General features: G+C 48.1%; 7 protein-coding genes across 7 annotated transcripts; 5 read left to right on the forward strand and 2 right to left on the reverse strand.

Moving 5' to 3' along the window:
• Positions 1-146: 146 nt before the first annotated feature.
• On the forward strand, positions 147-1,559 carry J4E82_006943 (uncharacterized protein; the record flags this gene model as incomplete). The annotated part of the gene is made up of 1 exon (XM_051733192.1): positions 147-1,559. One exon carries the CDS (start codon positions 147-149, stop codon positions 1,557-1,559), a length of 1,413 nt encoding a protein of 470 aa, XP_051587076.1.
• Positions 1,560-2,956: 1,397 nt separating this feature from the next.
• On the forward strand, positions 2,957-3,547 carry J4E82_006944 (uncharacterized protein; the record flags this gene model as incomplete). The annotated part of the gene is made up of 2 exons (XM_051733193.1): positions 2,957-3,190; positions 3,248-3,547. 2 exons carry the CDS (start codon positions 2,957-2,959, stop codon positions 3,545-3,547), a joined length of 534 nt encoding a protein of 177 aa, XP_051587077.1.
• A 244-nt stretch (positions 3,548-3,791) lies between these two features.
• J4E82_006945 (uncharacterized protein) lies at positions 3,792-5,148 on the reverse strand (the record flags this gene model as incomplete). Its single annotated transcript, XM_051733194.1, has 4 exons — positions 3,792-4,250; positions 4,301-4,517; positions 4,581-5,005; positions 5,062-5,148. The coding sequence occupies 4 exons, from the start codon at positions 5,146-5,148 to the stop codon at positions 3,792-3,794; spliced, it is 1,188 nt and encodes a 395-aa protein (XP_051587078.1).
• Positions 5,149-6,437: 1,289 nt separating this feature from the next.
• J4E82_006946 (uncharacterized protein) lies at positions 6,438-7,486 on the reverse strand (the record flags this gene model as incomplete). The annotated part of the gene is made up of 2 exons (XM_051733195.1): positions 6,438-7,369; positions 7,423-7,486. 2 exons carry the CDS (start codon positions 7,484-7,486, stop codon positions 6,438-6,440), a joined length of 996 nt encoding a protein of 331 aa, XP_051587079.1.
• Positions 7,487-8,051: 565 nt separating this feature from the next.
• On the forward strand, positions 8,052-8,873 carry J4E82_006947 (uncharacterized protein; the record flags this gene model as incomplete). Its single annotated transcript, XM_051733196.1, has 3 exons — positions 8,052-8,347; positions 8,396-8,465; positions 8,490-8,873. The coding sequence occupies 3 exons, from the start codon at positions 8,052-8,054 to the stop codon at positions 8,871-8,873; spliced, it is 750 nt and encodes a 249-aa protein (XP_051587080.1).
• A 766-nt stretch (positions 8,874-9,639) lies between these two features.
• J4E82_006948 (uncharacterized protein) lies at positions 9,640-12,101 on the forward strand (the record flags this gene model as incomplete). The annotated part of the gene is made up of 3 exons (XM_051733197.1): positions 9,640-9,696; positions 9,750-10,180; positions 10,229-12,101. The coding sequence occupies 3 exons, from the start codon at positions 9,640-9,642 to the stop codon at positions 12,099-12,101; spliced, it is 2,361 nt and encodes a 786-aa protein (XP_051587081.1).
• Positions 12,102-17,771: 5,670 nt separating this feature from the next.
• On the forward strand, positions 17,772-19,144 carry J4E82_006949 (uncharacterized protein; the record flags this gene model as incomplete). Its single annotated transcript, XM_051733198.1, has 4 exons — positions 17,772-17,869; positions 17,922-17,971; positions 18,026-18,541; positions 18,594-19,144. The coding sequence occupies 4 exons, from the start codon at positions 17,772-17,774 to the stop codon at positions 19,142-19,144; spliced, it is 1,215 nt and encodes a 404-aa protein (XP_051587082.1).
• Positions 19,145-19,400: the final 256 nt, after the last annotated feature.

Below are 19,400 nucleotides of genomic sequence, written 5' to 3' on the forward strand. Positions count from 1 at the left end.
TCAGGTATATAGATGTGCTCTCTCCTCTGTCCTCTTGAAACACAATCCTGTTGTTTCGAGAACACATGCAATTCTCCAACAGGTCGTCGAACGTTACCCGATTCACTATTGCCCACTGTGTCTCACAAAGCATACCGTTTTCCAACATGGCCGAAATTATCTCCCCCGACTACCTCGTCGTCGGTGCAGGTGCTGCAGGCATGGCCTTCGTTGACACTTTGATCTCCTCCAACATCAAAGCCACAGTAGCCATTGTCGACAGCTATTCCCGCCCAGGAGGTCACTGGACAATCGCCTATCCGCATGTCACTCTCCACCAGCCATCCAAGGTCTATGGCGTGGATTCTCGAAAGCTTGGAGACGAGAAGATTGACCAGATTGGTATGAACAAGGGCTTTTTGGAATTAGCAACAGGCGACGAGATTGTTGCGTATTATAGCAGGGTCATGAAAAGTACCTTTCTTCCGTCTGGTCGGGTTGCGTATTACCCACTGCACAACTATACTACCGAAGGAGAGTTTGAGTCGATTGCCACGGGAAAGCGCTACCAAGTCGGACCAAACACTCGTATTGTAGACGCCACGTATTCCAAGATCACAGTTCCAGCCATGGGCCCACCTTCTTACGAAGTCTCAGACCAGGTCAACCTCGTTACGCCTAACGCCTTGGCAACACTCAAACGACCTTATGGCGCCTATACTTTGGTTGGGGCTGGAAAAACCGCAGTCGACGCGTGCGTGTGGCTATTATCTCAAGGCATCCCTCCGCAGCAGATTTCCTGGATCATGCCACGTGACTCTTGGTTCCTCGAACGCGGTACCCTCCAAGCACCAGAAAGCACACCCAACCCTGAACAGCAGTTGAAAGAAAAAGCCGACGCACTCATGGGAGCCACAACATCTGATGAGCTTTTTCTGCGCATGGAGACATACGGACATGCGCATCGTGTAAACAAGAGCGTGAAACCAGCCATGATAAAGGCGGCGATTGTCTCAAAGCCAGAGCTTGAAGAGATCAAGCGAGTCGAAAATATTATACGCCAGGGACGAGTCAAACGCATCGATTCAGACAAGGTGACTTTGGAGCAGGGCACATACAGACCAGTGCCCGATACGCTCTACATTGACTGTACTGCAACTGGTTATCCATACCGACCTGTTGTTCCCATCTGGAAAGGCAGACACATAACGATCCAGATGGTAAAGTTCGTCCAGCCTACTTTCAGCGCCGCGCTCCTTGCACATGTCGAAGCTACCTACAACAGTGATGAGAAAAAGAAGAACGAATTATGCAAGCCTCTTCCTTCTATGAGTAAACCAGCGGATTGGTCCGCTACTCTTCTAGTTTCTATGCAGAATAGGTTGAGGTGGATTGAGGAGCCGAAGATTACTGCTTGGCTTGAAAAGTCGAGGCTGGAAGCTCCGGTTTTGGGGCCACCGCCGAGGGATCCGGAGGAGGCTGCGAAGCATAACGCTAGTATTCCGCATCAGATTAGGGCGATGTGCGATAAGTTGGAGGAAATCGTGAGGAACGATACTGCCATCGCAGCCACTGTCTAGCTGTATCCTCGTAGATCTTGCAACGAATTTTCTCAGCTCGCGAGTGATCTTTTTGTTGAACCAGGTTTCGTTCCCTAATAATTTCTCAATCTGGTTTGCCAAGTTGTATGTATCAATTCAACTGTACTATTCGGTTATCGCCGTCCCTCGGCTCAACCAATAGCATCAGTTTGCATCGAATAGTGCCCGTCTGTTCAACTAGTAGAAGACCACTCCCCAGACCCTTGATATGCTTCCATAGAGAATCGGAAGAATGATGCATAGACCATCGTTACGTCCATAGCGACTAAAGAAGCTGGATCCGAAGCTTCAAGTGCAAAATGAAGATGTGCCTTGTCGACCATCCCGCGAGGACTGCTCATACATGTCGAGGTTGAGACAAAATCTGCGACAGAACGCCCGGGCATTGCGCGACGGACACGGTACAGTACCCGTGCACCCGATCAACCAGTTCGTCGAGTTCAACCCGTGATTAGGGCGAACGCTAGGTCGGAGCTCCTTGAAGGTGATCAGCCGAAAACGGGATGGAGGGATAGTTGCAGTTAAGCAGCTATCTTAAGGTTACCGCCTTAGGATAGCATACCTCCTCTATCTGAGAGCTTGGCCCCTTCAAGCTCAAGTAAATCTGTGATAGATTAGTTCTGATTAGTGTCCTCGGCTGTATGCCTTAACAGTATCATGGCTGTAGTGGACTAAAGACTACCAGCCACGCGATCGGCCAGAGGTCCACGAGCCCTATGGCCAGCTCCCCGTAAGGTCAGCCACAGGATCGAGAAGGTGTGCCGCAAGGTGAAGTGTTGACAGCCAATAGTGGGTTAGTAGAAATGCGATGGATGGAAACGCGGTAGACTAAGACCGATGCGGTGCAGGGCGTTGCAGCGATGCAGCGATCCGTACCGAACACTACATGCACTAGATGATTAAGCGATGCTATAACACCTAATTATAAAGCAGCAATATTGTACGGGGTAGTTGTAGGCAATAGTACTTGCTTCACGCTACAAGAAATAGTCGGGGATAGCTCTGTATCACTACAACAGATATTGGGGTTGTCCTGAGAGTAATTCTTGTATATCTCCTCGCGCTCGAAGCGCGAGTGAAAAGCAAATCTCTAAGCTAAGACTAGACTGGTAAATGGGTATACTATACCCATTTACCAATGTAGCTAAGACGCCAGAGAGAGAAGTAAACATGTTGGGACTCGCGGACCGTACCGCCCGTCTTGCCGTCTTGTGTTACAAATATGTTATTACTAATTGGAAGACGTATTCTGCACTGGATGGCAAAGGTATAAATACCTTGACTGCACCCTCCTACAGAGCAAATAAGCTTGACATTCCTATCTACACTAAACAACCAAGCAAATCTCACCAAGAGCTCGATTTTTCAACACCAAGATGCATTTTTCAGCAACAGTTCTACTTGCCATTCTTCAGTCGGCCGCTGCGGTCCCTTACCACCAAACCTATGACGCCGATGTGCAACTCGTAGTAGCCCCTGAGACTGTGGTGGACAAGTCTGCGCACAAGAATACTCTGCAGACCATTGACACTCAAGTTCATGCATCTGAGAGTAAAGACCTTGAAATCAAAATCCATGTGGACGTATCCACCCAACCTGCAGCAACGATGGTAAGCAACCTTCTGTAGCGTACTATTTATCATTGGGCTAATAATGTAAACCTATAGGCTGAGAAAATTCCAGGATGGGTTTTCATTGAAGAGAAACGCATGCAGGGACGCATTCATGGCAACACTTTCTGGAGAATTAGGGGGGAGCTCACAGAAGACTTCCCAGCCGAGGAATTCTTGTTTGACCCTCTAGTGTTCACTCTCAACCATCCTCAGGACTTTGAGGGCGAGTTTACTGGTGAATTTTGGAATGGTCAAATGAAAATGAACTGGACTTCAGGTGCCACTATTACTGGCAAAAGTGGGTTAAGTGATCACACGATCAAGGGGAAGACCACTATCGACTATTCCCCATAGTTGGCTGCACGAAATCCAGGGGATCAGAGATACATAGCCAAATGTACTTAGCTTTGCCGCAACTCTCTAAGCGATTCAGCTTTCGAGAAACGCCCTAGATTACGCCTTCTCTCAGCTTTGCCATCGGAAAGCGTATCAGAATGAACTTGACTTGACTTGGGCTTCGCTATAATCCATGCTATTCCTGCCTACAATACATTTTGACATCGTGTGTCTTCCGCTCTCACTGGGGTGACACAGATTCTCAAAGACTCTGGAAGAACTCATAGAGATGCTCGTTGACTTCATCCGCCTGCTCGATGTGAAGAAAGTGTCCAGAATCGACAGACTTGACGTGCATTCTCGGAGCATAAGGTAAAGTCGCCATCAGCTGCCGTGCCGGAAGACCAACAGGATCCCTGTCTGCCCCGATGAAAAGTGATGGTTGCTCAATTATTCCTGACATGGATCGGACTTCGTCTTCGTCTTTCGAGTTGATACCTCGCAGAAGCGCTTTGTACCATCTCTGAGCTGCCTCGACACCACCCTGTGCTTGGGTAATGGTTTTCCATTGCTCTCGAGTGGAATTGGTGATGTAACTGTTGCCGTATTCAGCCATTCTATCTGCTGCTAGCCATTCTTGGGAGGCGCCGATCTTGGCGATGTGCTCGATCCAATCCGTTGGTGTGTTGGAAGAGTAAATAAGGGAGTAGAATGAATCCAACTTCGCTATTGTCAGCTTGTATGAAAACTGGGTCGTAATGATGAACTTACATGTTCGTCCATGAGGACGTGCCCATCTGGTTGGTCATAGTAGTACCAGTACCCGAGAGCGGGGTAGCCGACTTCGGCTTGTGAGATGTTGTTGTAAGTCTCGACGTAGGTCATATTGACATCGACGCCGGGAGCAAAGTACCCGATATCCAAGAACGCAAGAGCTGAGAGGTACTTCGATTGATACGTATGAAACCGGGAAAGTAAGAAAGATCCTCTGAGGCACGTCAGCTCGAAATTCTTGGAAGAGATCGGCGTCACCGTGGCTAGGTATGCTTACAGGTCATGCGAAACCGCCACTACGTTCTCAATGCCCTCACAATCAAGCAGTTCAGCAACTTCAGATGCCATCGTCTTCAGACTATAAGCTTCCAGTTCCACAGGCTTGTCTGTACCACCAGTACCCAGAAGATCTGGAGCTATAATACCATAGCCACGTCTGGTGAAGTACTCAATCTGGTTGACCCAGCTGTACGAAGACTCTGGAAAGCCATGAAGGAACAAGAGGTATGGCTTACCACTCTCGCTAGGAGAGTTGATGGCATAGCGGTATGTTGTTCCAGAAGTAGGAAGTTTGACGTTCTTCATCATGCGCACATAACTGGTGTTTGCGATATCCGCCTCATAAAACTCAGCTTTTGATACTGTTCGAGAATCTAGTAGACATACCGTTTCAAGGTTCAGATTGAACTGACATGTCGAATCCTGGTATATTGTCAGCATTGCGTTCCAGCCACAGCTCATATTGGATTTCTCAGTACCTCTGCACGACGGTGTAGTGTTGGTGTTGCTCCTGACGAGAGTAACAGACTACTTGCCAATAAGAGAGCTTTGAGCGAAGAAAGCATTATTCAAGTCGAGAAAGCAGAACACACCCTTGATCTTGGAAGTTGTCAGTCATTGTTGAAGAATCAAGGGTTGTTTATGTATATGACTATCTGCACACGCAGCCAGCTCATGTTAGCCTCAATTTTGCGCACAAGAGCTGCCAAGGGAATATTTCACTTGGTTTAACAGATCGAGGTGATTGTTCATCAAGAACCATCAGATTAGTAAATCGTGCCAAGTGTCCCGAGATTGTTGCGCAAAACGACCGTTACGGCCGAGTGCGGCTAAAGTTGCCCCGTCAGAATTCCCACATGTGTGCTTCGCTCGATTCAGCCTTCTCATTCATTCAACGAGTCCTAATTATTCTAACTGCATTGCGTATGATCGCTTCACTGGCATGGTTAGCAGAGACGAAGCGGTGTGGTCGTCCGTTAACTCCGACTTTATTGCTCCACTACGTGAAAGAGAGAAACTAAACATCTTATTGGAGCAGAGTACTTCTTCCTACTATAATAAATTGTATTAGAGCTATATAAAGATTAATAGAGAACCTAGAAGTCTACAATACTATTAATCTTTATTATCTCTGTTGTTATAAGCTAATGTAAGCTGTAAGGTAGAGCTTCTCATCTCTACCTGTTCGATTTTTCTCTTGTGTAGGCTGGCTCGTTAAGATCCACCCGCGAAGCAGCTCTTTCATTGCAACTTGATTTACTGTGTATCTTGGAATGTTAGAACTCGGTAAAATCAACTTCGCCGTGTCTTCAGAGACTTGTATATCATCTGACCATTTGAATTCATTCCCTTACCCTACATATTCTCACGTTCGCGAAGGGCATATGTAAATAGTTCCAACAGAGACCGGCCACTAATATTGCTCGAAGGGAATGTAGGATTTGATATTGGGCGCGCAGACTGCTTCGACATCGACTGTAACATCATGACCATACAAGAGCCCCTAGCGTAGGAAGGCACTGACAGCTACAAAGCCACAACTACAGACGCAGACCCCACCCCAATCGTGATGTTGCCTCCAGCAATTGCCGGGATCTTGCTGGAACCGGGAGATGAACCCTTCCGAAACATTCAGCCATACTGATAAGAAAGAAAGCTACCAGAAAATGAAGAAAATGAACGTAGTGTGATCACCATCCCAGTTGGGATGCGGGATCTGCTATCTGCTGCTAGTAGCGGCAGAGAGTTGCGTTCGATACCTAAGTGTTGCTTGAGCATCATGAGACACACCGAGAAGGGGTGATCAGAAACCACAAGCCCCAAGTATGAGGCAGATTTGCTCAATAGTGTCAATCTACCAGGCATCTCTGTGCAATTCCGTGGTCTCGCTCCACAACATGGCCAGTTGTTGTGTGCCCGATGCACCTTCAGAGGACGTTTCTGAGCGATGTTTCGCGTCGTATTTGAACAGCAATCTCCCACGCGGTGTATATCTTAGTATGCGTTTGTTGGATGTGGGCTCATATGCCTGTTCTACCCACCGATCTGGTTGACCAAGCTTTGGGATGTGAGTAACTGCTTCGGCCTTCATCCGGTCCCAATACAAACGGTAGTCACCGTTTTCTTTCCAGTTTGAAGACGGATGAACGAGATATGCCTTGATGTGGTCGTCGTCGAGCTTCGGTGCCGCTAGCCGCAAAGAGTCTTGTTGTTTGTTTTCGCCACTTCCTTTACCGTTTCTCATGCCCTTGATGACCGTTTCTTCGAAAATCTTGTCTTGGTCTTCGTTATATCTTTCCCAAAATTGATTATCTTCGTCTGTGGCGAACGCTATATTCTCCCAGAAATGCCCGATCCATATACCCTTGCGGCTGATGATAGCCAGCATAGTACATCCTGTCAAATGCGTAGCACTAAGACTCAAGCCATCATCATTCTGGTAGAACTTGTATTCCTCGAATAACGAGGTGTTGACGTCGTACTCAGTCTTTGCCGCATTTGTATCCCTCACGCCCCAAACTACTGGCTCGGCTTCATTAGTCTCATCCCTGATGTATTTGGCTATGTTCTCAGGAGTGGGTAGTTTCATGCGTCGGTCAATGGTAGAGTTGTCGAAGGAGACCACCAGACTCCTCTCTGCGATGCCGGGGCCTCTCTTGGGCGCACTGCATTTCGAACGACCGTCACGGCTATTGAGCTTTCTGTCAAAAAGGGAGTGCTTGCTAATGCCATAATCGACCACACGAGCATCCTTCTGAAAGAATTCATCGGCACTGTTTGAGTATCCTTGGCGACCATCAGCAAGAAGTTAGGAACATAACAGAGATTGCAGTACTTACGCAAGATGACGTTCGCAGTTGAACAGTAGATGGCTAACAGAACCGTGAAGAGAACAATCTTCATATCTTCCACTCTTTTAGGTCGTGAATATTTAGTATTCTCCTTGAAATATTATGCGCTTACCAGTTTTGATGGTCACACCGAAAAGTCGTTTCCCGCACGCAGATGTGTGTGCTCGCCATCAGTTGAAAGCGAGAATGACTTGGAATAAATACCGGCTTCATGAATATGGTTATCTGCAAGTGCCGTATCATGAAAGTGGCGCAAACAGGAGACGTAGGCTGAAGCCGTGCCCCAACCGGGCGTCGTAGGTACATAGCGTATGGAACGATGCGCGCGCTATCGACCGTGCCAGAAGGTCTCATCACCTGCAAGGACATAGATGATGCTGAGATTCAGGCTAACAAAGGTGTTGTCCTCTGAAACCCGAGGCCGTGTGCGAACTGGGGGCCATCACAAGCGGTTAGTGTCTTGGCATGACGCAAGTTATCTAACAATCACTCGAAGGTCATTATCGCCTGGCCCGCACACAGCTGTGCCGCATGTTTCGAGTATAACATACCCATCAACCCCGCCACAGAAAGATGGTGCCGCACACCAAATCACTCGGGCATCCTTTACTAGCGACATGGACAACGTACCTCGGGAAATACAGGAGGCCATCGGCTCTGACGACACTGACAAGCTCCTGAAACTGCTTCGCGTGCATCCAGAACGAAGCTACGAAGAACTGCAAGACTCTCTAACTATAGCGATATCGACTGGATCTCTGCGTACGATCGAAGTTCTCCTCAATCACGGAGCTACACTCAAATACTCTTCATACGATGAATTGTTCATCAGAGAAGAGCCTGCTGTATTTAAGCAACTCATCGATCACGGCTGGGATATTAATAGCACGGAATTCGAGAGGCCGCCTGTACAGTGAGTACCTACTTCAGTTCACTCACGATCTTACTCACACGGTCATAGCCAAGCGCTGCACAACGAAAGCCTATTACGTTGGCTACTTGATAACGGCGCGGATCCAAACATCAGATCTGTAAGGCGTAGTTCTTGTCTACAGCCTGGCACCGCGCTCGCCGCAGCGGCACAACTCAAAGACCCAACGGCGCTGCAAGTTCTGTTGTCTCATGGGGCCGAGATGGATCCGTTGGCATTGTTTCACGCCATAAAAGTCCGTGGACACAAGAACGGCACTGCTACCATGGGTGTCTTGATTGACCATGGTGCTGACGTGAACTTCATGGCGAAGAACTGGGCAACGCCGCTCATCCATGCGGTTCATTACAGATCTAAGGAGAAACTGTTGTATCTGCTGAAAAATGGTGCAGACCCCACTATTAGAGGCAGGGTAAGCAAGAACACGCCGGCCGAGTGTGCGCAACGTCGTGGCGATCAAGAGTTATTTGAGATTCTCAAGGCAGCCGAAGTTGAACATGCGCAGTAGCAGATGTGGTGGAACAATCTTCTGTCATGTAATGCTGATTAGGATGAAGTATCTCATCGTTCTATTGAGATTGTCGATAGTGCAATGATATCGGCACTTTCGGGTGTTCGAATAATGGTGTTGAACAAACCTCCATCTCGAAAACCTAAAAAGCCATGATCGTAGGTAGAAATTTGGGCCATCCACTATTTGCTATCTCGGCATCTCGCCATTTCGGACGTATCATTTGACTAGTTACAACAGGGTCAGTTATTGGGGGCATGATTGAGTGACGCAATTGACTTCTCGAGCCAAATTGGTAGTTTTCGCAACAGAAGAGTAAGAAAATGCCACATGTCGGTCGCATGCACCCATGGTCATGCTACCAGAGACTGCATCTAGGGGGAAGTTTCGGCCCCCCACTCACTCACCTTCAGGAATAATGCCACTACATCTACGCCAACAAAATGCAGGAAGCGGCACAGGATCAGACGCAGGAGGAGGCGCGCTTCAGTGAGACGGACAGGTGACTAGAGGGCCAAATTGTAAGAAAGTTGCGACACTTCGTGATGTTTACATTCCCGAAGGATCCATAGAACAGCGTATTGCTCGAGGCGACTGCGGGTATATAAGTGGTCGCTCCTACAGTTATCAATATACCAGATATCAACGGAGCACTGCGAATCGTGTATTGTACTCTTCATTCCCGCATCACATTCCTCTTTCGGTCCGCATTATGGTTCGACATCTCACTTTGATCGGTTTGTTCGTACTTCGATCAGTCTCGATGGCTGAGATCTTCACACTCACTTTGGGTGATATCGATCAGTACTCGGCAACTCTAGTATACAATTAACACTGCTTCAATATCTTATCCTGTTCACTGACAATATACAGGCTACTACGCCAACTCTGACGGGATCACGTATCGTATTTACCGATCCACCAAGTCCGAAAGATGGTTTCGACCTCATTTTGTCTGAGGAGTTGCGCGGGAAAATCGAAACTGCTTTGGACGATGCATGTGCCAACATTGACGACACGTGTCTCGAGACCATCAATAACATTCTTCTCAATCCGCAGACTGAGCTAGAAGCACGACAGATCTTGATCGCTGGATACTCTCTGGCGTTCTTGGCAGCGCTCTACTTTCCGATAGCGAACAAGCTCATCAATTCGAAAGGCGTGCCGGTTGCTATTCATGCTCCCTTAAACCAAGTAGGTCCTATAGCTTCCGCAGCGCAGGCATCCACGCTTGCCTTCGCTACCGGAACTGGGACAGCAATGGTTACAATCACGCGGAAGCCTGATGTAGCCTCAACCACGGCGTAGGTACTCGTGTCTTTATCCTCGATCGGCGTACTAACCATACTCAGCTCCAACACACCGCATCAAACAACGTTCAGCAGTTCGATAGGCCAAAACCTGCCAGGAGACATCGAGATCTATATTCCTGAGGCTCTCGGACAGCGGATGACTGAACTTATCGACAGAAGCCAGAAATGTACAATCGACGACAGCTTTTCCGGTTCTCGAAAAGCCCGTAGTCTGGATTTCAATGAGCACCTGACTGGAGCAATATGCGCTACCAAGCAGGTCGTTCTCAATGCCTCACCCGGTGCTGCTTTCGAAGATCTTGGCTCTTTGGCGACAACTTCAAGTTGGATACCATCTTGGACGATACCAGAAGTGCAAGAAGCAATGGAAGTGGTGATGCAATTCGCCGAGATCTCGTACCAATTCATCAACATGAATCCGTCAGTAGCACTGACTATGGCCGCCTTCGTATTCATGTTAATCTACGAGAGATCGATAACTGGCAACCCTATATATCCTTCGATCCGCATTCCTGGCACTGAGCTTCAAGGAAAGGCGACAATATCGGTAACGCCCTCAATAACGACTTTTAGCTCGACAATGTCGGCGACCTCTACTGTTAGTAGCTCGAGCTCTTCTAGTACGCAGGAGTGCTCAGCATATTGCCGTGTGGCTGGCGCGATCAAGAGATGCACGACGGAATGTCCAACGATGACCGGTCTACCAACTGCGGTTCCAACCGAGTATGCTGTGAGAACAATGACCGTGGAGCCCTGGATCGTGCCAATCGAGCCTCAAATTCCAATCAAAGACTTGCTCACCTACTGTATGCCTAACGAGGATACCATGTTTCCAAGCTCAGCATTCAATGCGACTTACGCCAACTTCTGCGAGAAAGCAGACGGCTCAGCCGAAGACGTTACCTGGATGGTCAACGCCAAAGGTGAGCAATTACAGTTCAAACGTCGGCGTTTCTGGATACGGGAAAGCTCGAACACGTTTAGCGACTACAAGTTCGCCTTGTGGTGGAGACCCAAAACTGGAGAAAATGCCACCGATTGTGCTTTCTCATGCGAAGAGGCTTTCGAAAGCCTTGTAGAGAATAAATCTTGCCAAGTAGGCGATGAGGGTGGCTTCATGGCAGGCAATGGAGGCATCGACATCGGCTGTGGCACTTATTCCTTCACTATTCACCATCAAATCCAGTCTACCGTCGAGTGTTTGAACCACCCACTCGATGCACCGAAGAGAGACGATGTAGCCTCCGGGGGTACGAGCGTTGAGTCGGCTATTCAAACGTGGTGTGGCGATAACGATGGCCATCAATTTTCCTCCAACTCGATCTCAGATAACGTGTACTGGCGTTGGGGTATCACCCAACTCGACGTACCCGATCGCCGCTCATTCTGGCTCCGCGCCAAGCCACATGGCGACAATCAACAAGCATCGTTCGTAAAAGACGAATGCATCGCCGCCCTTAAGGAAGGTCTGAGCAAGTGCGATCCAGACTCTGATACGTCGCACGGCTTCACCGCTACCGTTGGGACTATCGACTACAGACTTGATCTAAGCGGCGTCACGAAGGGCGATAGTCCTCCTTGGGACGAACATCCATCTTTTCCTGCACCAGAACAATTGACCGCGAAAGGCAGCAGCAAGCCCCAGTCACCCAAATGTTGGGATGGAACCAAATACGCTACTGGCAGAGAGCTCTCTCCAGACGATCTCGAACAAGCAATTGACGCTTGGTGTATCGATGATGCGGAGATTAAAGGCTTCGGTCAGTATGGTGACCAAGGATGGGAATTTCCTGCAGATGGTCAGCCAGGTTTTTATCCCGAGAGTCGAAATCCACAGTATCTCCATCTCGGCATGGAGACGGTTGAGAATGGGGCGCCGAAACCGTATGACGATATGAAGTGGTGCGAGTAAGTCTCCTACGTTCCTATGATACGTGCTCAGCATGACTAATGGTGTCGCAGGGGCTACAACTGGCGCATGGGAAGAGATGATTGTCGGTACGCGCTGCGTAGGTTGTTCAAGGATTGCAACAACATACCTGATGAGTTCCGTGGTGGTGAGTACACGTATCGGTGCGTGACGTACCGGGTGTTTTCGTTCAATGAGTGATATCCGCGATATCCTTGATGAGCACCTCTGCATAGAATTAACCCGTATTCGCCTCGCAGATTATGAGTTGTTCTTGCACTTGCGATACATGCAAGTAACGAAGTTGAAGTCTCTCATTTGTACTTATCATGCTGTATAGAGTCTTATAGTCTTTATGTGATCTCTCAACTTTCCCTTCCCATCATCTTCTGTCCATGGATTTCAAGCATAACTGGTCTATATGCCTTGGGTTAGCTTGCCTCGATACTCACCCTTAAGCTTTGTTGCTGCCCAGATCGTCGCTACGGTGGAACTCACTACGGTGGAACTCACTACGTGAGTGCCGTGTGGGGTAATGACACTTGCCACTGTTCACAAGCAGGAGGGAAGGAAAGAGAGAAAAGCCAGTCAAGTGAAGATATCCTTCTAAGCTTTCGATTGTGGTATCGACACGTCATTAAGTATCACGAAAGGTCTGCCTCCAGCTTCTGTACTAAAGTACCATTGGCCATCCATTCGAGACAAATTTTCCTCCACAAGCACTCACCACCTCGTGGATTCTACCGATATTGGATTTCCAGGAAAGGACTTCATACAGTGCGATGCAAGAAGCAGTTTACAGGAGCCAGATCCATAGACCGCTCAACAAGCCTACACCAAATCGATTATATTAGCCATGCAATCCAGGTCAAGCAGCAGCGTGTTACTGTCACACTACTAGAAGTATTGTATACTTACATCGCAAGTATGGTTTGGAACACAAACTTTGCAACCGACAGATTTGCAAACTGCATACGTTGTGTAGCGGTTGCCAACACCGCAGGCTCGCTTCTCCAATCCAAAAATATCCTCCGCAGTTAACACATTTGGCCCGGCGATAGCCATACCGAAGAAGATCGAGACGAGGAGAGTGTACTTCATTGGAAAGATTGGGAGATGTTGTGGCGGACTTTGATGAGATATGTTGTGATGATGTTCCGGAATGGATGATATGCAGCGGAGAGCATGAGTATTTATAATGTTTGTTTCCAGAGCAGCGGAGTCTTGCACTCCGCTTGCTGCGTGGTTCGACCTTTTCTCTCAATGGAAGTTTCGGGCCTATGAAAGAGCCTGTTTCTTCTAAGTTCTAAAATGCACCTTGTAGTGTGCCGGTGCACAGGGTGTACGCCCTAGTGCGGGATGACATCTGTGCTCAACCCAGACTTCGGGGGTATAAGATGATTCTCAAGACCAAGAGACAAGGGAGGGGTACCACCTATTGAGGAGTGGTTTTTCTCGTATACAGAATCTCCACACGACAAGATTTCTTCTTGCTAAACCGCATCACGTTTTTGACCGCCTGTTTCAAGAAAATCTCGTGCCTCGTGAATATCATGTCCTCGCTCCAGATTACACTCTTACAGCAGGGCATGTCTTTGATCAGCTCATCGCTGAGAAGGAGCAAGCTTCTTTGTGAGTTTAGAGAGTTTGTTCAAAAGAAAGACGGTGTAGTGAAACTAGACGTCATCAATTGCCTGTTTTAATCCATGTAGATCTGGAGATTATGAGTCTTAGGTCGCAAAGTTACTTAAGGAGCTTGGATGCTCGAAGTATCCCTATCAGTCAGCTTTAACCACCTTTCAACTCAGCCGCACATAGTCAGCGCCTTCGACTTCAGCCTTCCGTCTGAGCCTTTCTGTTTGCACTTTCTATTGAGGGTACTATCGATTCGAGTGCCTTGTTTCGCCTCACAGTTCATTGCACGGATGCAAAAATCGATACGGAAGGTAGAATTTGGGTTAGTGCTTATTCAAGGATAAGCTCGTCATTGAAAACGTAACGGAAGCTTCCGGTGAAGCAACTGCTTGTTTAATAGTCTGGACCCTGGTTTCGAACTTGACTCCCCATTTGGGGCATTGTGATGGTGGCCCCACCTCATGGGCGTTCCGGAGTGATCCTCCGAAGCTGCAGTACCGGCCGTAAGGGGTACAAGCGGTGCGGAGAGCTGATCTGATTTGCTCGCATAGATGCCGATGAAGGGCCGAAAACGGGCAGTTGCCAAACTTTGTATATGGCGTCCGTTGGCTAGCCGGAAGCTAGCAACGCATAGTCGATCACGCGTATAGTTTAAGACTCTGTAGTCTTACGATCAAACACATAGACTTTTTCATCTTACACAACTGTTCTTTTAGTCCAGCCACCGCGCTGTCGCGGGGCGTTGCTCAAGTTGCGAGCATGAAGATTGAGCCGGAAGGCTTTACGTTTCACCTACATCTCGCAGCTCCGCACTAGACGGACAGATAACGTGGCAGTGAACCCGTCGAGAAACACTACGAGATCGATCTACAGGTGTCAGAAACGTCTCTGATATCTGGGTATCATTATCTTTGTCGGAACTCAGGCGCCTTTCCTCATCGTTGAAGTTTCTCATCTACTGGGGGCTGTTTTGCCCCAACAACTTGGTGGCATACAATTGTCCAAACCGGCGGTGGATAATACGCTCATGATCGTCCTCATCCTCATCGAGCACGTCGCGCAACTCTTGCGAATCTCCAGATTCTAATCCAGAGGTTCGATCATACTTCTTACAAAATTCGAGCCAGTTAACTACTCGTAGCTCTCGAGCGCTTTCTGTACCTTGATTGTCGACAAATTTCGTCGCGTACTCTTGTACAGTCAGTGTGTGATCAATGGTCCAGCGACCACATTCATCGACTCGCCATAGCACGTGGAAACGGACTCGTCTTGATTCTTCCGGGAAAGCTTCTCCAGCAATCCAGCCTCTTTACTCCTCATGTGAAAGAACAAATGTGTTATCTCGCGGAGGACGCAACCTGCAGCAAAGTATTGGCCAAGCAGATCTGATATGAATCATCTGTCGACGTCTTCGCCGTAGTGTCAATACGAGTCTGGATGGTATTTTTTATCATCCAAAGTGTCGCAGAAGCAGTCGACCAAGTCCTAAGCTGCGATTAGGAGGTAAACCAAGTGTCGCAAAAGCGCCGTTTCCTTCAGGCGGGCTTGCTTTTGCTCCTCGTTCCATACAAACATTCAGGCTGTCGTGAGAACGACTAGGAAGGCGAGCATTCCTGTTACTATGGCTTCCATGGTAATCCCGTCGAGTGTCATCTCCCCTTGGCAATAGTTCGTTATTCGAGGATGAGACTTTTGCTAGGGCATTAAGTGGAAGCCGAAGCCAGACGATATTCCGCGAATCGTTCAAGAGAGAGCTGCAACAATGAGAAGTAGACAAGGTGAGTGCCAGCAATCATGGAAAAGCAGTGGAGTACATCGAGTATGATGAATCGTAGGATGGCATCGATGTTCAGGTCCCTACCTATCGACTACAGCTGAGCACCCCTATCACTGTACGTAGGCACCACGAATAGATCACTTTACTGCCCGCTATCGTTGATCAACAACCTAGTTCATCCGCGAATCTGAGCCAGAAGTACTTGCGGGTACAGCAAGCAAGCGTCTCTAGTTGTGAACACGATAGTCGACTCGGCTCTGAATGCCGCCTGTTCTGGATGCTATTGCTAGCTCCGCTCAATTGAGAAAAGATGGGCCGAGGCCACATCAAGCGTAGGACCTATGCAGGAGCCGCACCTCATCTTTCACGCGACATCCTCCATCAGTAAGCTGATCTTCGTCCCTCGACGATATCGAGTCGTGGTCATCGTTCGGTATGTACAGCTAGAATACACTGCTTTCAACAGACGATACTGGAGGTAGGAGGATGTACCGTTTCCAGCCCAGCCTCATGCGCATGAAGATCGCGGGGGTTTGGTATGCTAAGACGATCTAGTGGAGATGATGTGCGCCCCACAAGGCTAGTCGGAGATCGAGGCCCGCTAATGCACGCCACATCCCTCAGCCGCAATCCGGGATTCCTGATGTCTACTCCCTCTTTTAAGAAGAGCAGATTCTTAAAGCAGTTGAGTAAGAATCCAAGAGTACATGCAGTGTCTGTGAGAGTCAAGAAAAGAAAAAATCAAGTTAGTCACTAGGATAGGAAGAAGGCGATTGGCTGGAGCGACTACTGCTATCCCGCTTACTGTAGTCACCTTTGAACTTTCCGATCTTCACTTTTACCATCATGACGCCGCATATGGAATACGACCAAGATACCCGAGGAAGTATTTCAACGTCTACTGAAGTATTAACACATGATACAGGTGCCACGGCATATTCCTCGGTACTTGCTTGTGTCTGAAAAGTGGTTATATCTCTTCGAACTATATGCCTTCGGTCGACTGTCGAGTAAGAGTTTGGCTGCTATGACGTACGGTCTCCCTCCACATTCAAAAGCCTACTAAAGAAGCAAAACATTCAGTCAAAAGCATATGAGAGCGGGTATTTGCTTTTGGTCGCGCGCTACGCTATTCCCACGGCAGACGCGCTATTCATGCAGGCTTCAGCCGCACGCTGCTTCTCAGTTCTAGACAAAAGATATGGTCGCATGCACAACGCTATCACAACCTGGCAAGTAATTTTTGGCCTCTTGCTAACACTCGACTCACTGATCACATAAAAGGGAGCCATTTTCATTGATTTGTGTCCGAACACATTGTTCGGCTTTGGGAGTCACGAAACGAACGCAATCGATTTTGTTTGGAGCAATAACCAACCTCTACTCATTTTTGGATGGCTACATGCTACAAAGGATGCATCTTTTGTAATACAGTAGTAGCCAGCCTTTGTTAACATGTTATTGTTTTGAACATTCTTAACAGTTGCGTCTACCTAGGTACTCAACTAAGCGTCGCATGCGCTCAGCCGCAGCTGAACATCTACTGCAGAATGGCTTGAAACGCCAAGGGGACTTTACAGGCCTGGACCTTAACCATCGGTTCAACGACGATTTATCGTTACTATAAGGATACCGAAATTCCTCACGAGGCTGGAGTTCAATTATCCCTATTTCGATTCAGCATGCCGTCTACACACCATTCTGCGCCCCGTCAATACGACACGCCATATCAATCAGTCCAACAAACGGAGTTGAAAATCCATCCGCATGCCTTACAAGAGACTGACTCCAATCATACTGAGAGCTCTTTTCGCTCACATCAATGGGGCATTGGTTGGATCACACCACTAATCATGGTCGTTGCCTTTCTGTTTGCGACTGCAACAGCTATAGGACATTACTTCTATTGCTGGTTTCTGGATCGCAAGTTTGTTGGAGACACGATTCCCCAGAGTTGGAATAACGCCATATCTATGAGCTTTGCCCGTGTGTTTTCTACGGCTCTGGCAGCTTCTGCATCCACCGCGTTCACACAGCTTCTTTGGTGGTACCTTCGTCGTCGCCCACTACCTTTGTCGAAGATTGATGCTTTGTTTACCATCAACTCTAGCCCTCTGAACCTATACCAACTCAGTCTACTGAAGGCTGTGCCCTTGCTCTGGTCCTTGGGCTTGCTGATTCCGTTGATTTCTGTCGCTACTATATTTCCACCCGGCAGTCTTGTGGTAGATCAGCTGCCCGACTCGCATACTAACTCAACCATGGTACCGACACTCAACGTTGACAACCGTGGCAATGGATCGGCTGTTGAATTCTTCTCTCACGCCATGTTCACTCACGGCGCTGATGGCGAATATCGGTAAGATTGGTTACATACCATGGACTGTCCTCATCGCTTACTGAGAATACAGATGGCCTGACGTACGATACTCAGGCATTGGAAAACGAACAATTCTCGAAGGTTCATATCTCACTCGTGCATCGCCTTGCGGAGCCAACTGTTCGTACACTCTAGTTTTCTCTGCCCCAAGTTTGCGTTGCCAAGAAACCACGTCGAACCCAGATCTCGAAGAACAAGTCTTTACGTACTACAGCAAGGAAAACAAACTGGAAGGTGCTGGATCGGAGTGGGTGGCAGATTCTGCAGAGTTCATGGCGGCGCCGTACCCGTCCGGAGGTCAATTTCTCTTTGATCTAAGCTACCGGAGCCGTGATACCAACAACATGGCTCACATGAGCTGCACAACTTTGGATTCAACTTATACGGCGTACGTCAAGTACATGGACTGGATACAGACGGTGACCGTTGACATCACGGAAGGGCAGCCACTAAACGCTTCGGCGATAGGTCGTTCTAATCTGTTCTATGATGTCATGCAATCTGTTCCCACTGAGACGGGTTTCGCATATTCAGATTCTACATTCTATAACTTTACAACCGAGGAGCTGTTCGATATGTATCATGGAAGTCAACTACGTACCATTAGAGATACCCTGGTCCGAGCTTTGAGTGGTGCTATCTCAGCATTCGGTAAGAACTGCACTTGCGCGGACTTGTTGAAACGTATTTTAACATGAGATAGGTACGGAGGGCTACTTTACAATCAACACCCTCATACAGGAGACTAAACTCGCATATCCGGTGTACAAACCGGAGATATACACCTTCTCCGACATCTTTTTTGATCTTTCGCCGTCTGTGATCGAGGATTTCATGAAGAATGTCACCATATCCATGCTCAACGACTCCGAAGATAAGATCTCGACAGTCATAACAGCCTCCAACTACAGATCAGCTTACGTGTTCAAAGATAGGATCAGGCTCGTCGGTGCATATGGTGGCGCTCTCATTGCTTGCTTAGCATTTCTACTGCTCGGTTTCGGTGCACTGCTTCAAAATGGCACATCGGCGTCTTCTGGCGGCTTCCTTCAAATCATGTGCACTACAACACATGGCGATGGCACCATGAATAAGCTCGCGAAGGGGGCAAGTCTTGGGGGCGACGTTGGAGTACCAATGGACCTAAAGAATCTGAATGTAAGATTCGGGGTTGTCACTGGAAGGGCTGGCGAGACAAGGCACGCAGCGTTTGGGACTGTAGAGGATACAGAGCCCCTGGTAAAGGGCTTGTGAGTATTGCATCAAATCAGATCTGCAAACACTACTCGCCTGTCTATAAAAGGCGGTATCATCGGACACTCAAAAAGAAACATTGTTCTTTACTCTGTGTTCTACTTGGTCTTGCTCCTTCGTGATGTCTTACCTCCCGCTAGGTTTGTATTAGGCAACTTAGCGTTGAACAGCATATATTTCTTACTAAAATCACGTTTGAAATATAAGAATAATAACATAATAGAATATTCTATAGTTCGGTACAGGAATTATGTAT

Source organism: Alternaria postmessia (assembly GCF_024291825.1).
Source record: "Alternaria postmessia strain BMP 2775 chromosome Unknown scaffold_43, whole genome shotgun sequence".
NCBI lineage: Eukaryota > Fungi > Ascomycota > Dothideomycetes > Pleosporales > Pleosporaceae > Alternaria > Alternaria postmessia.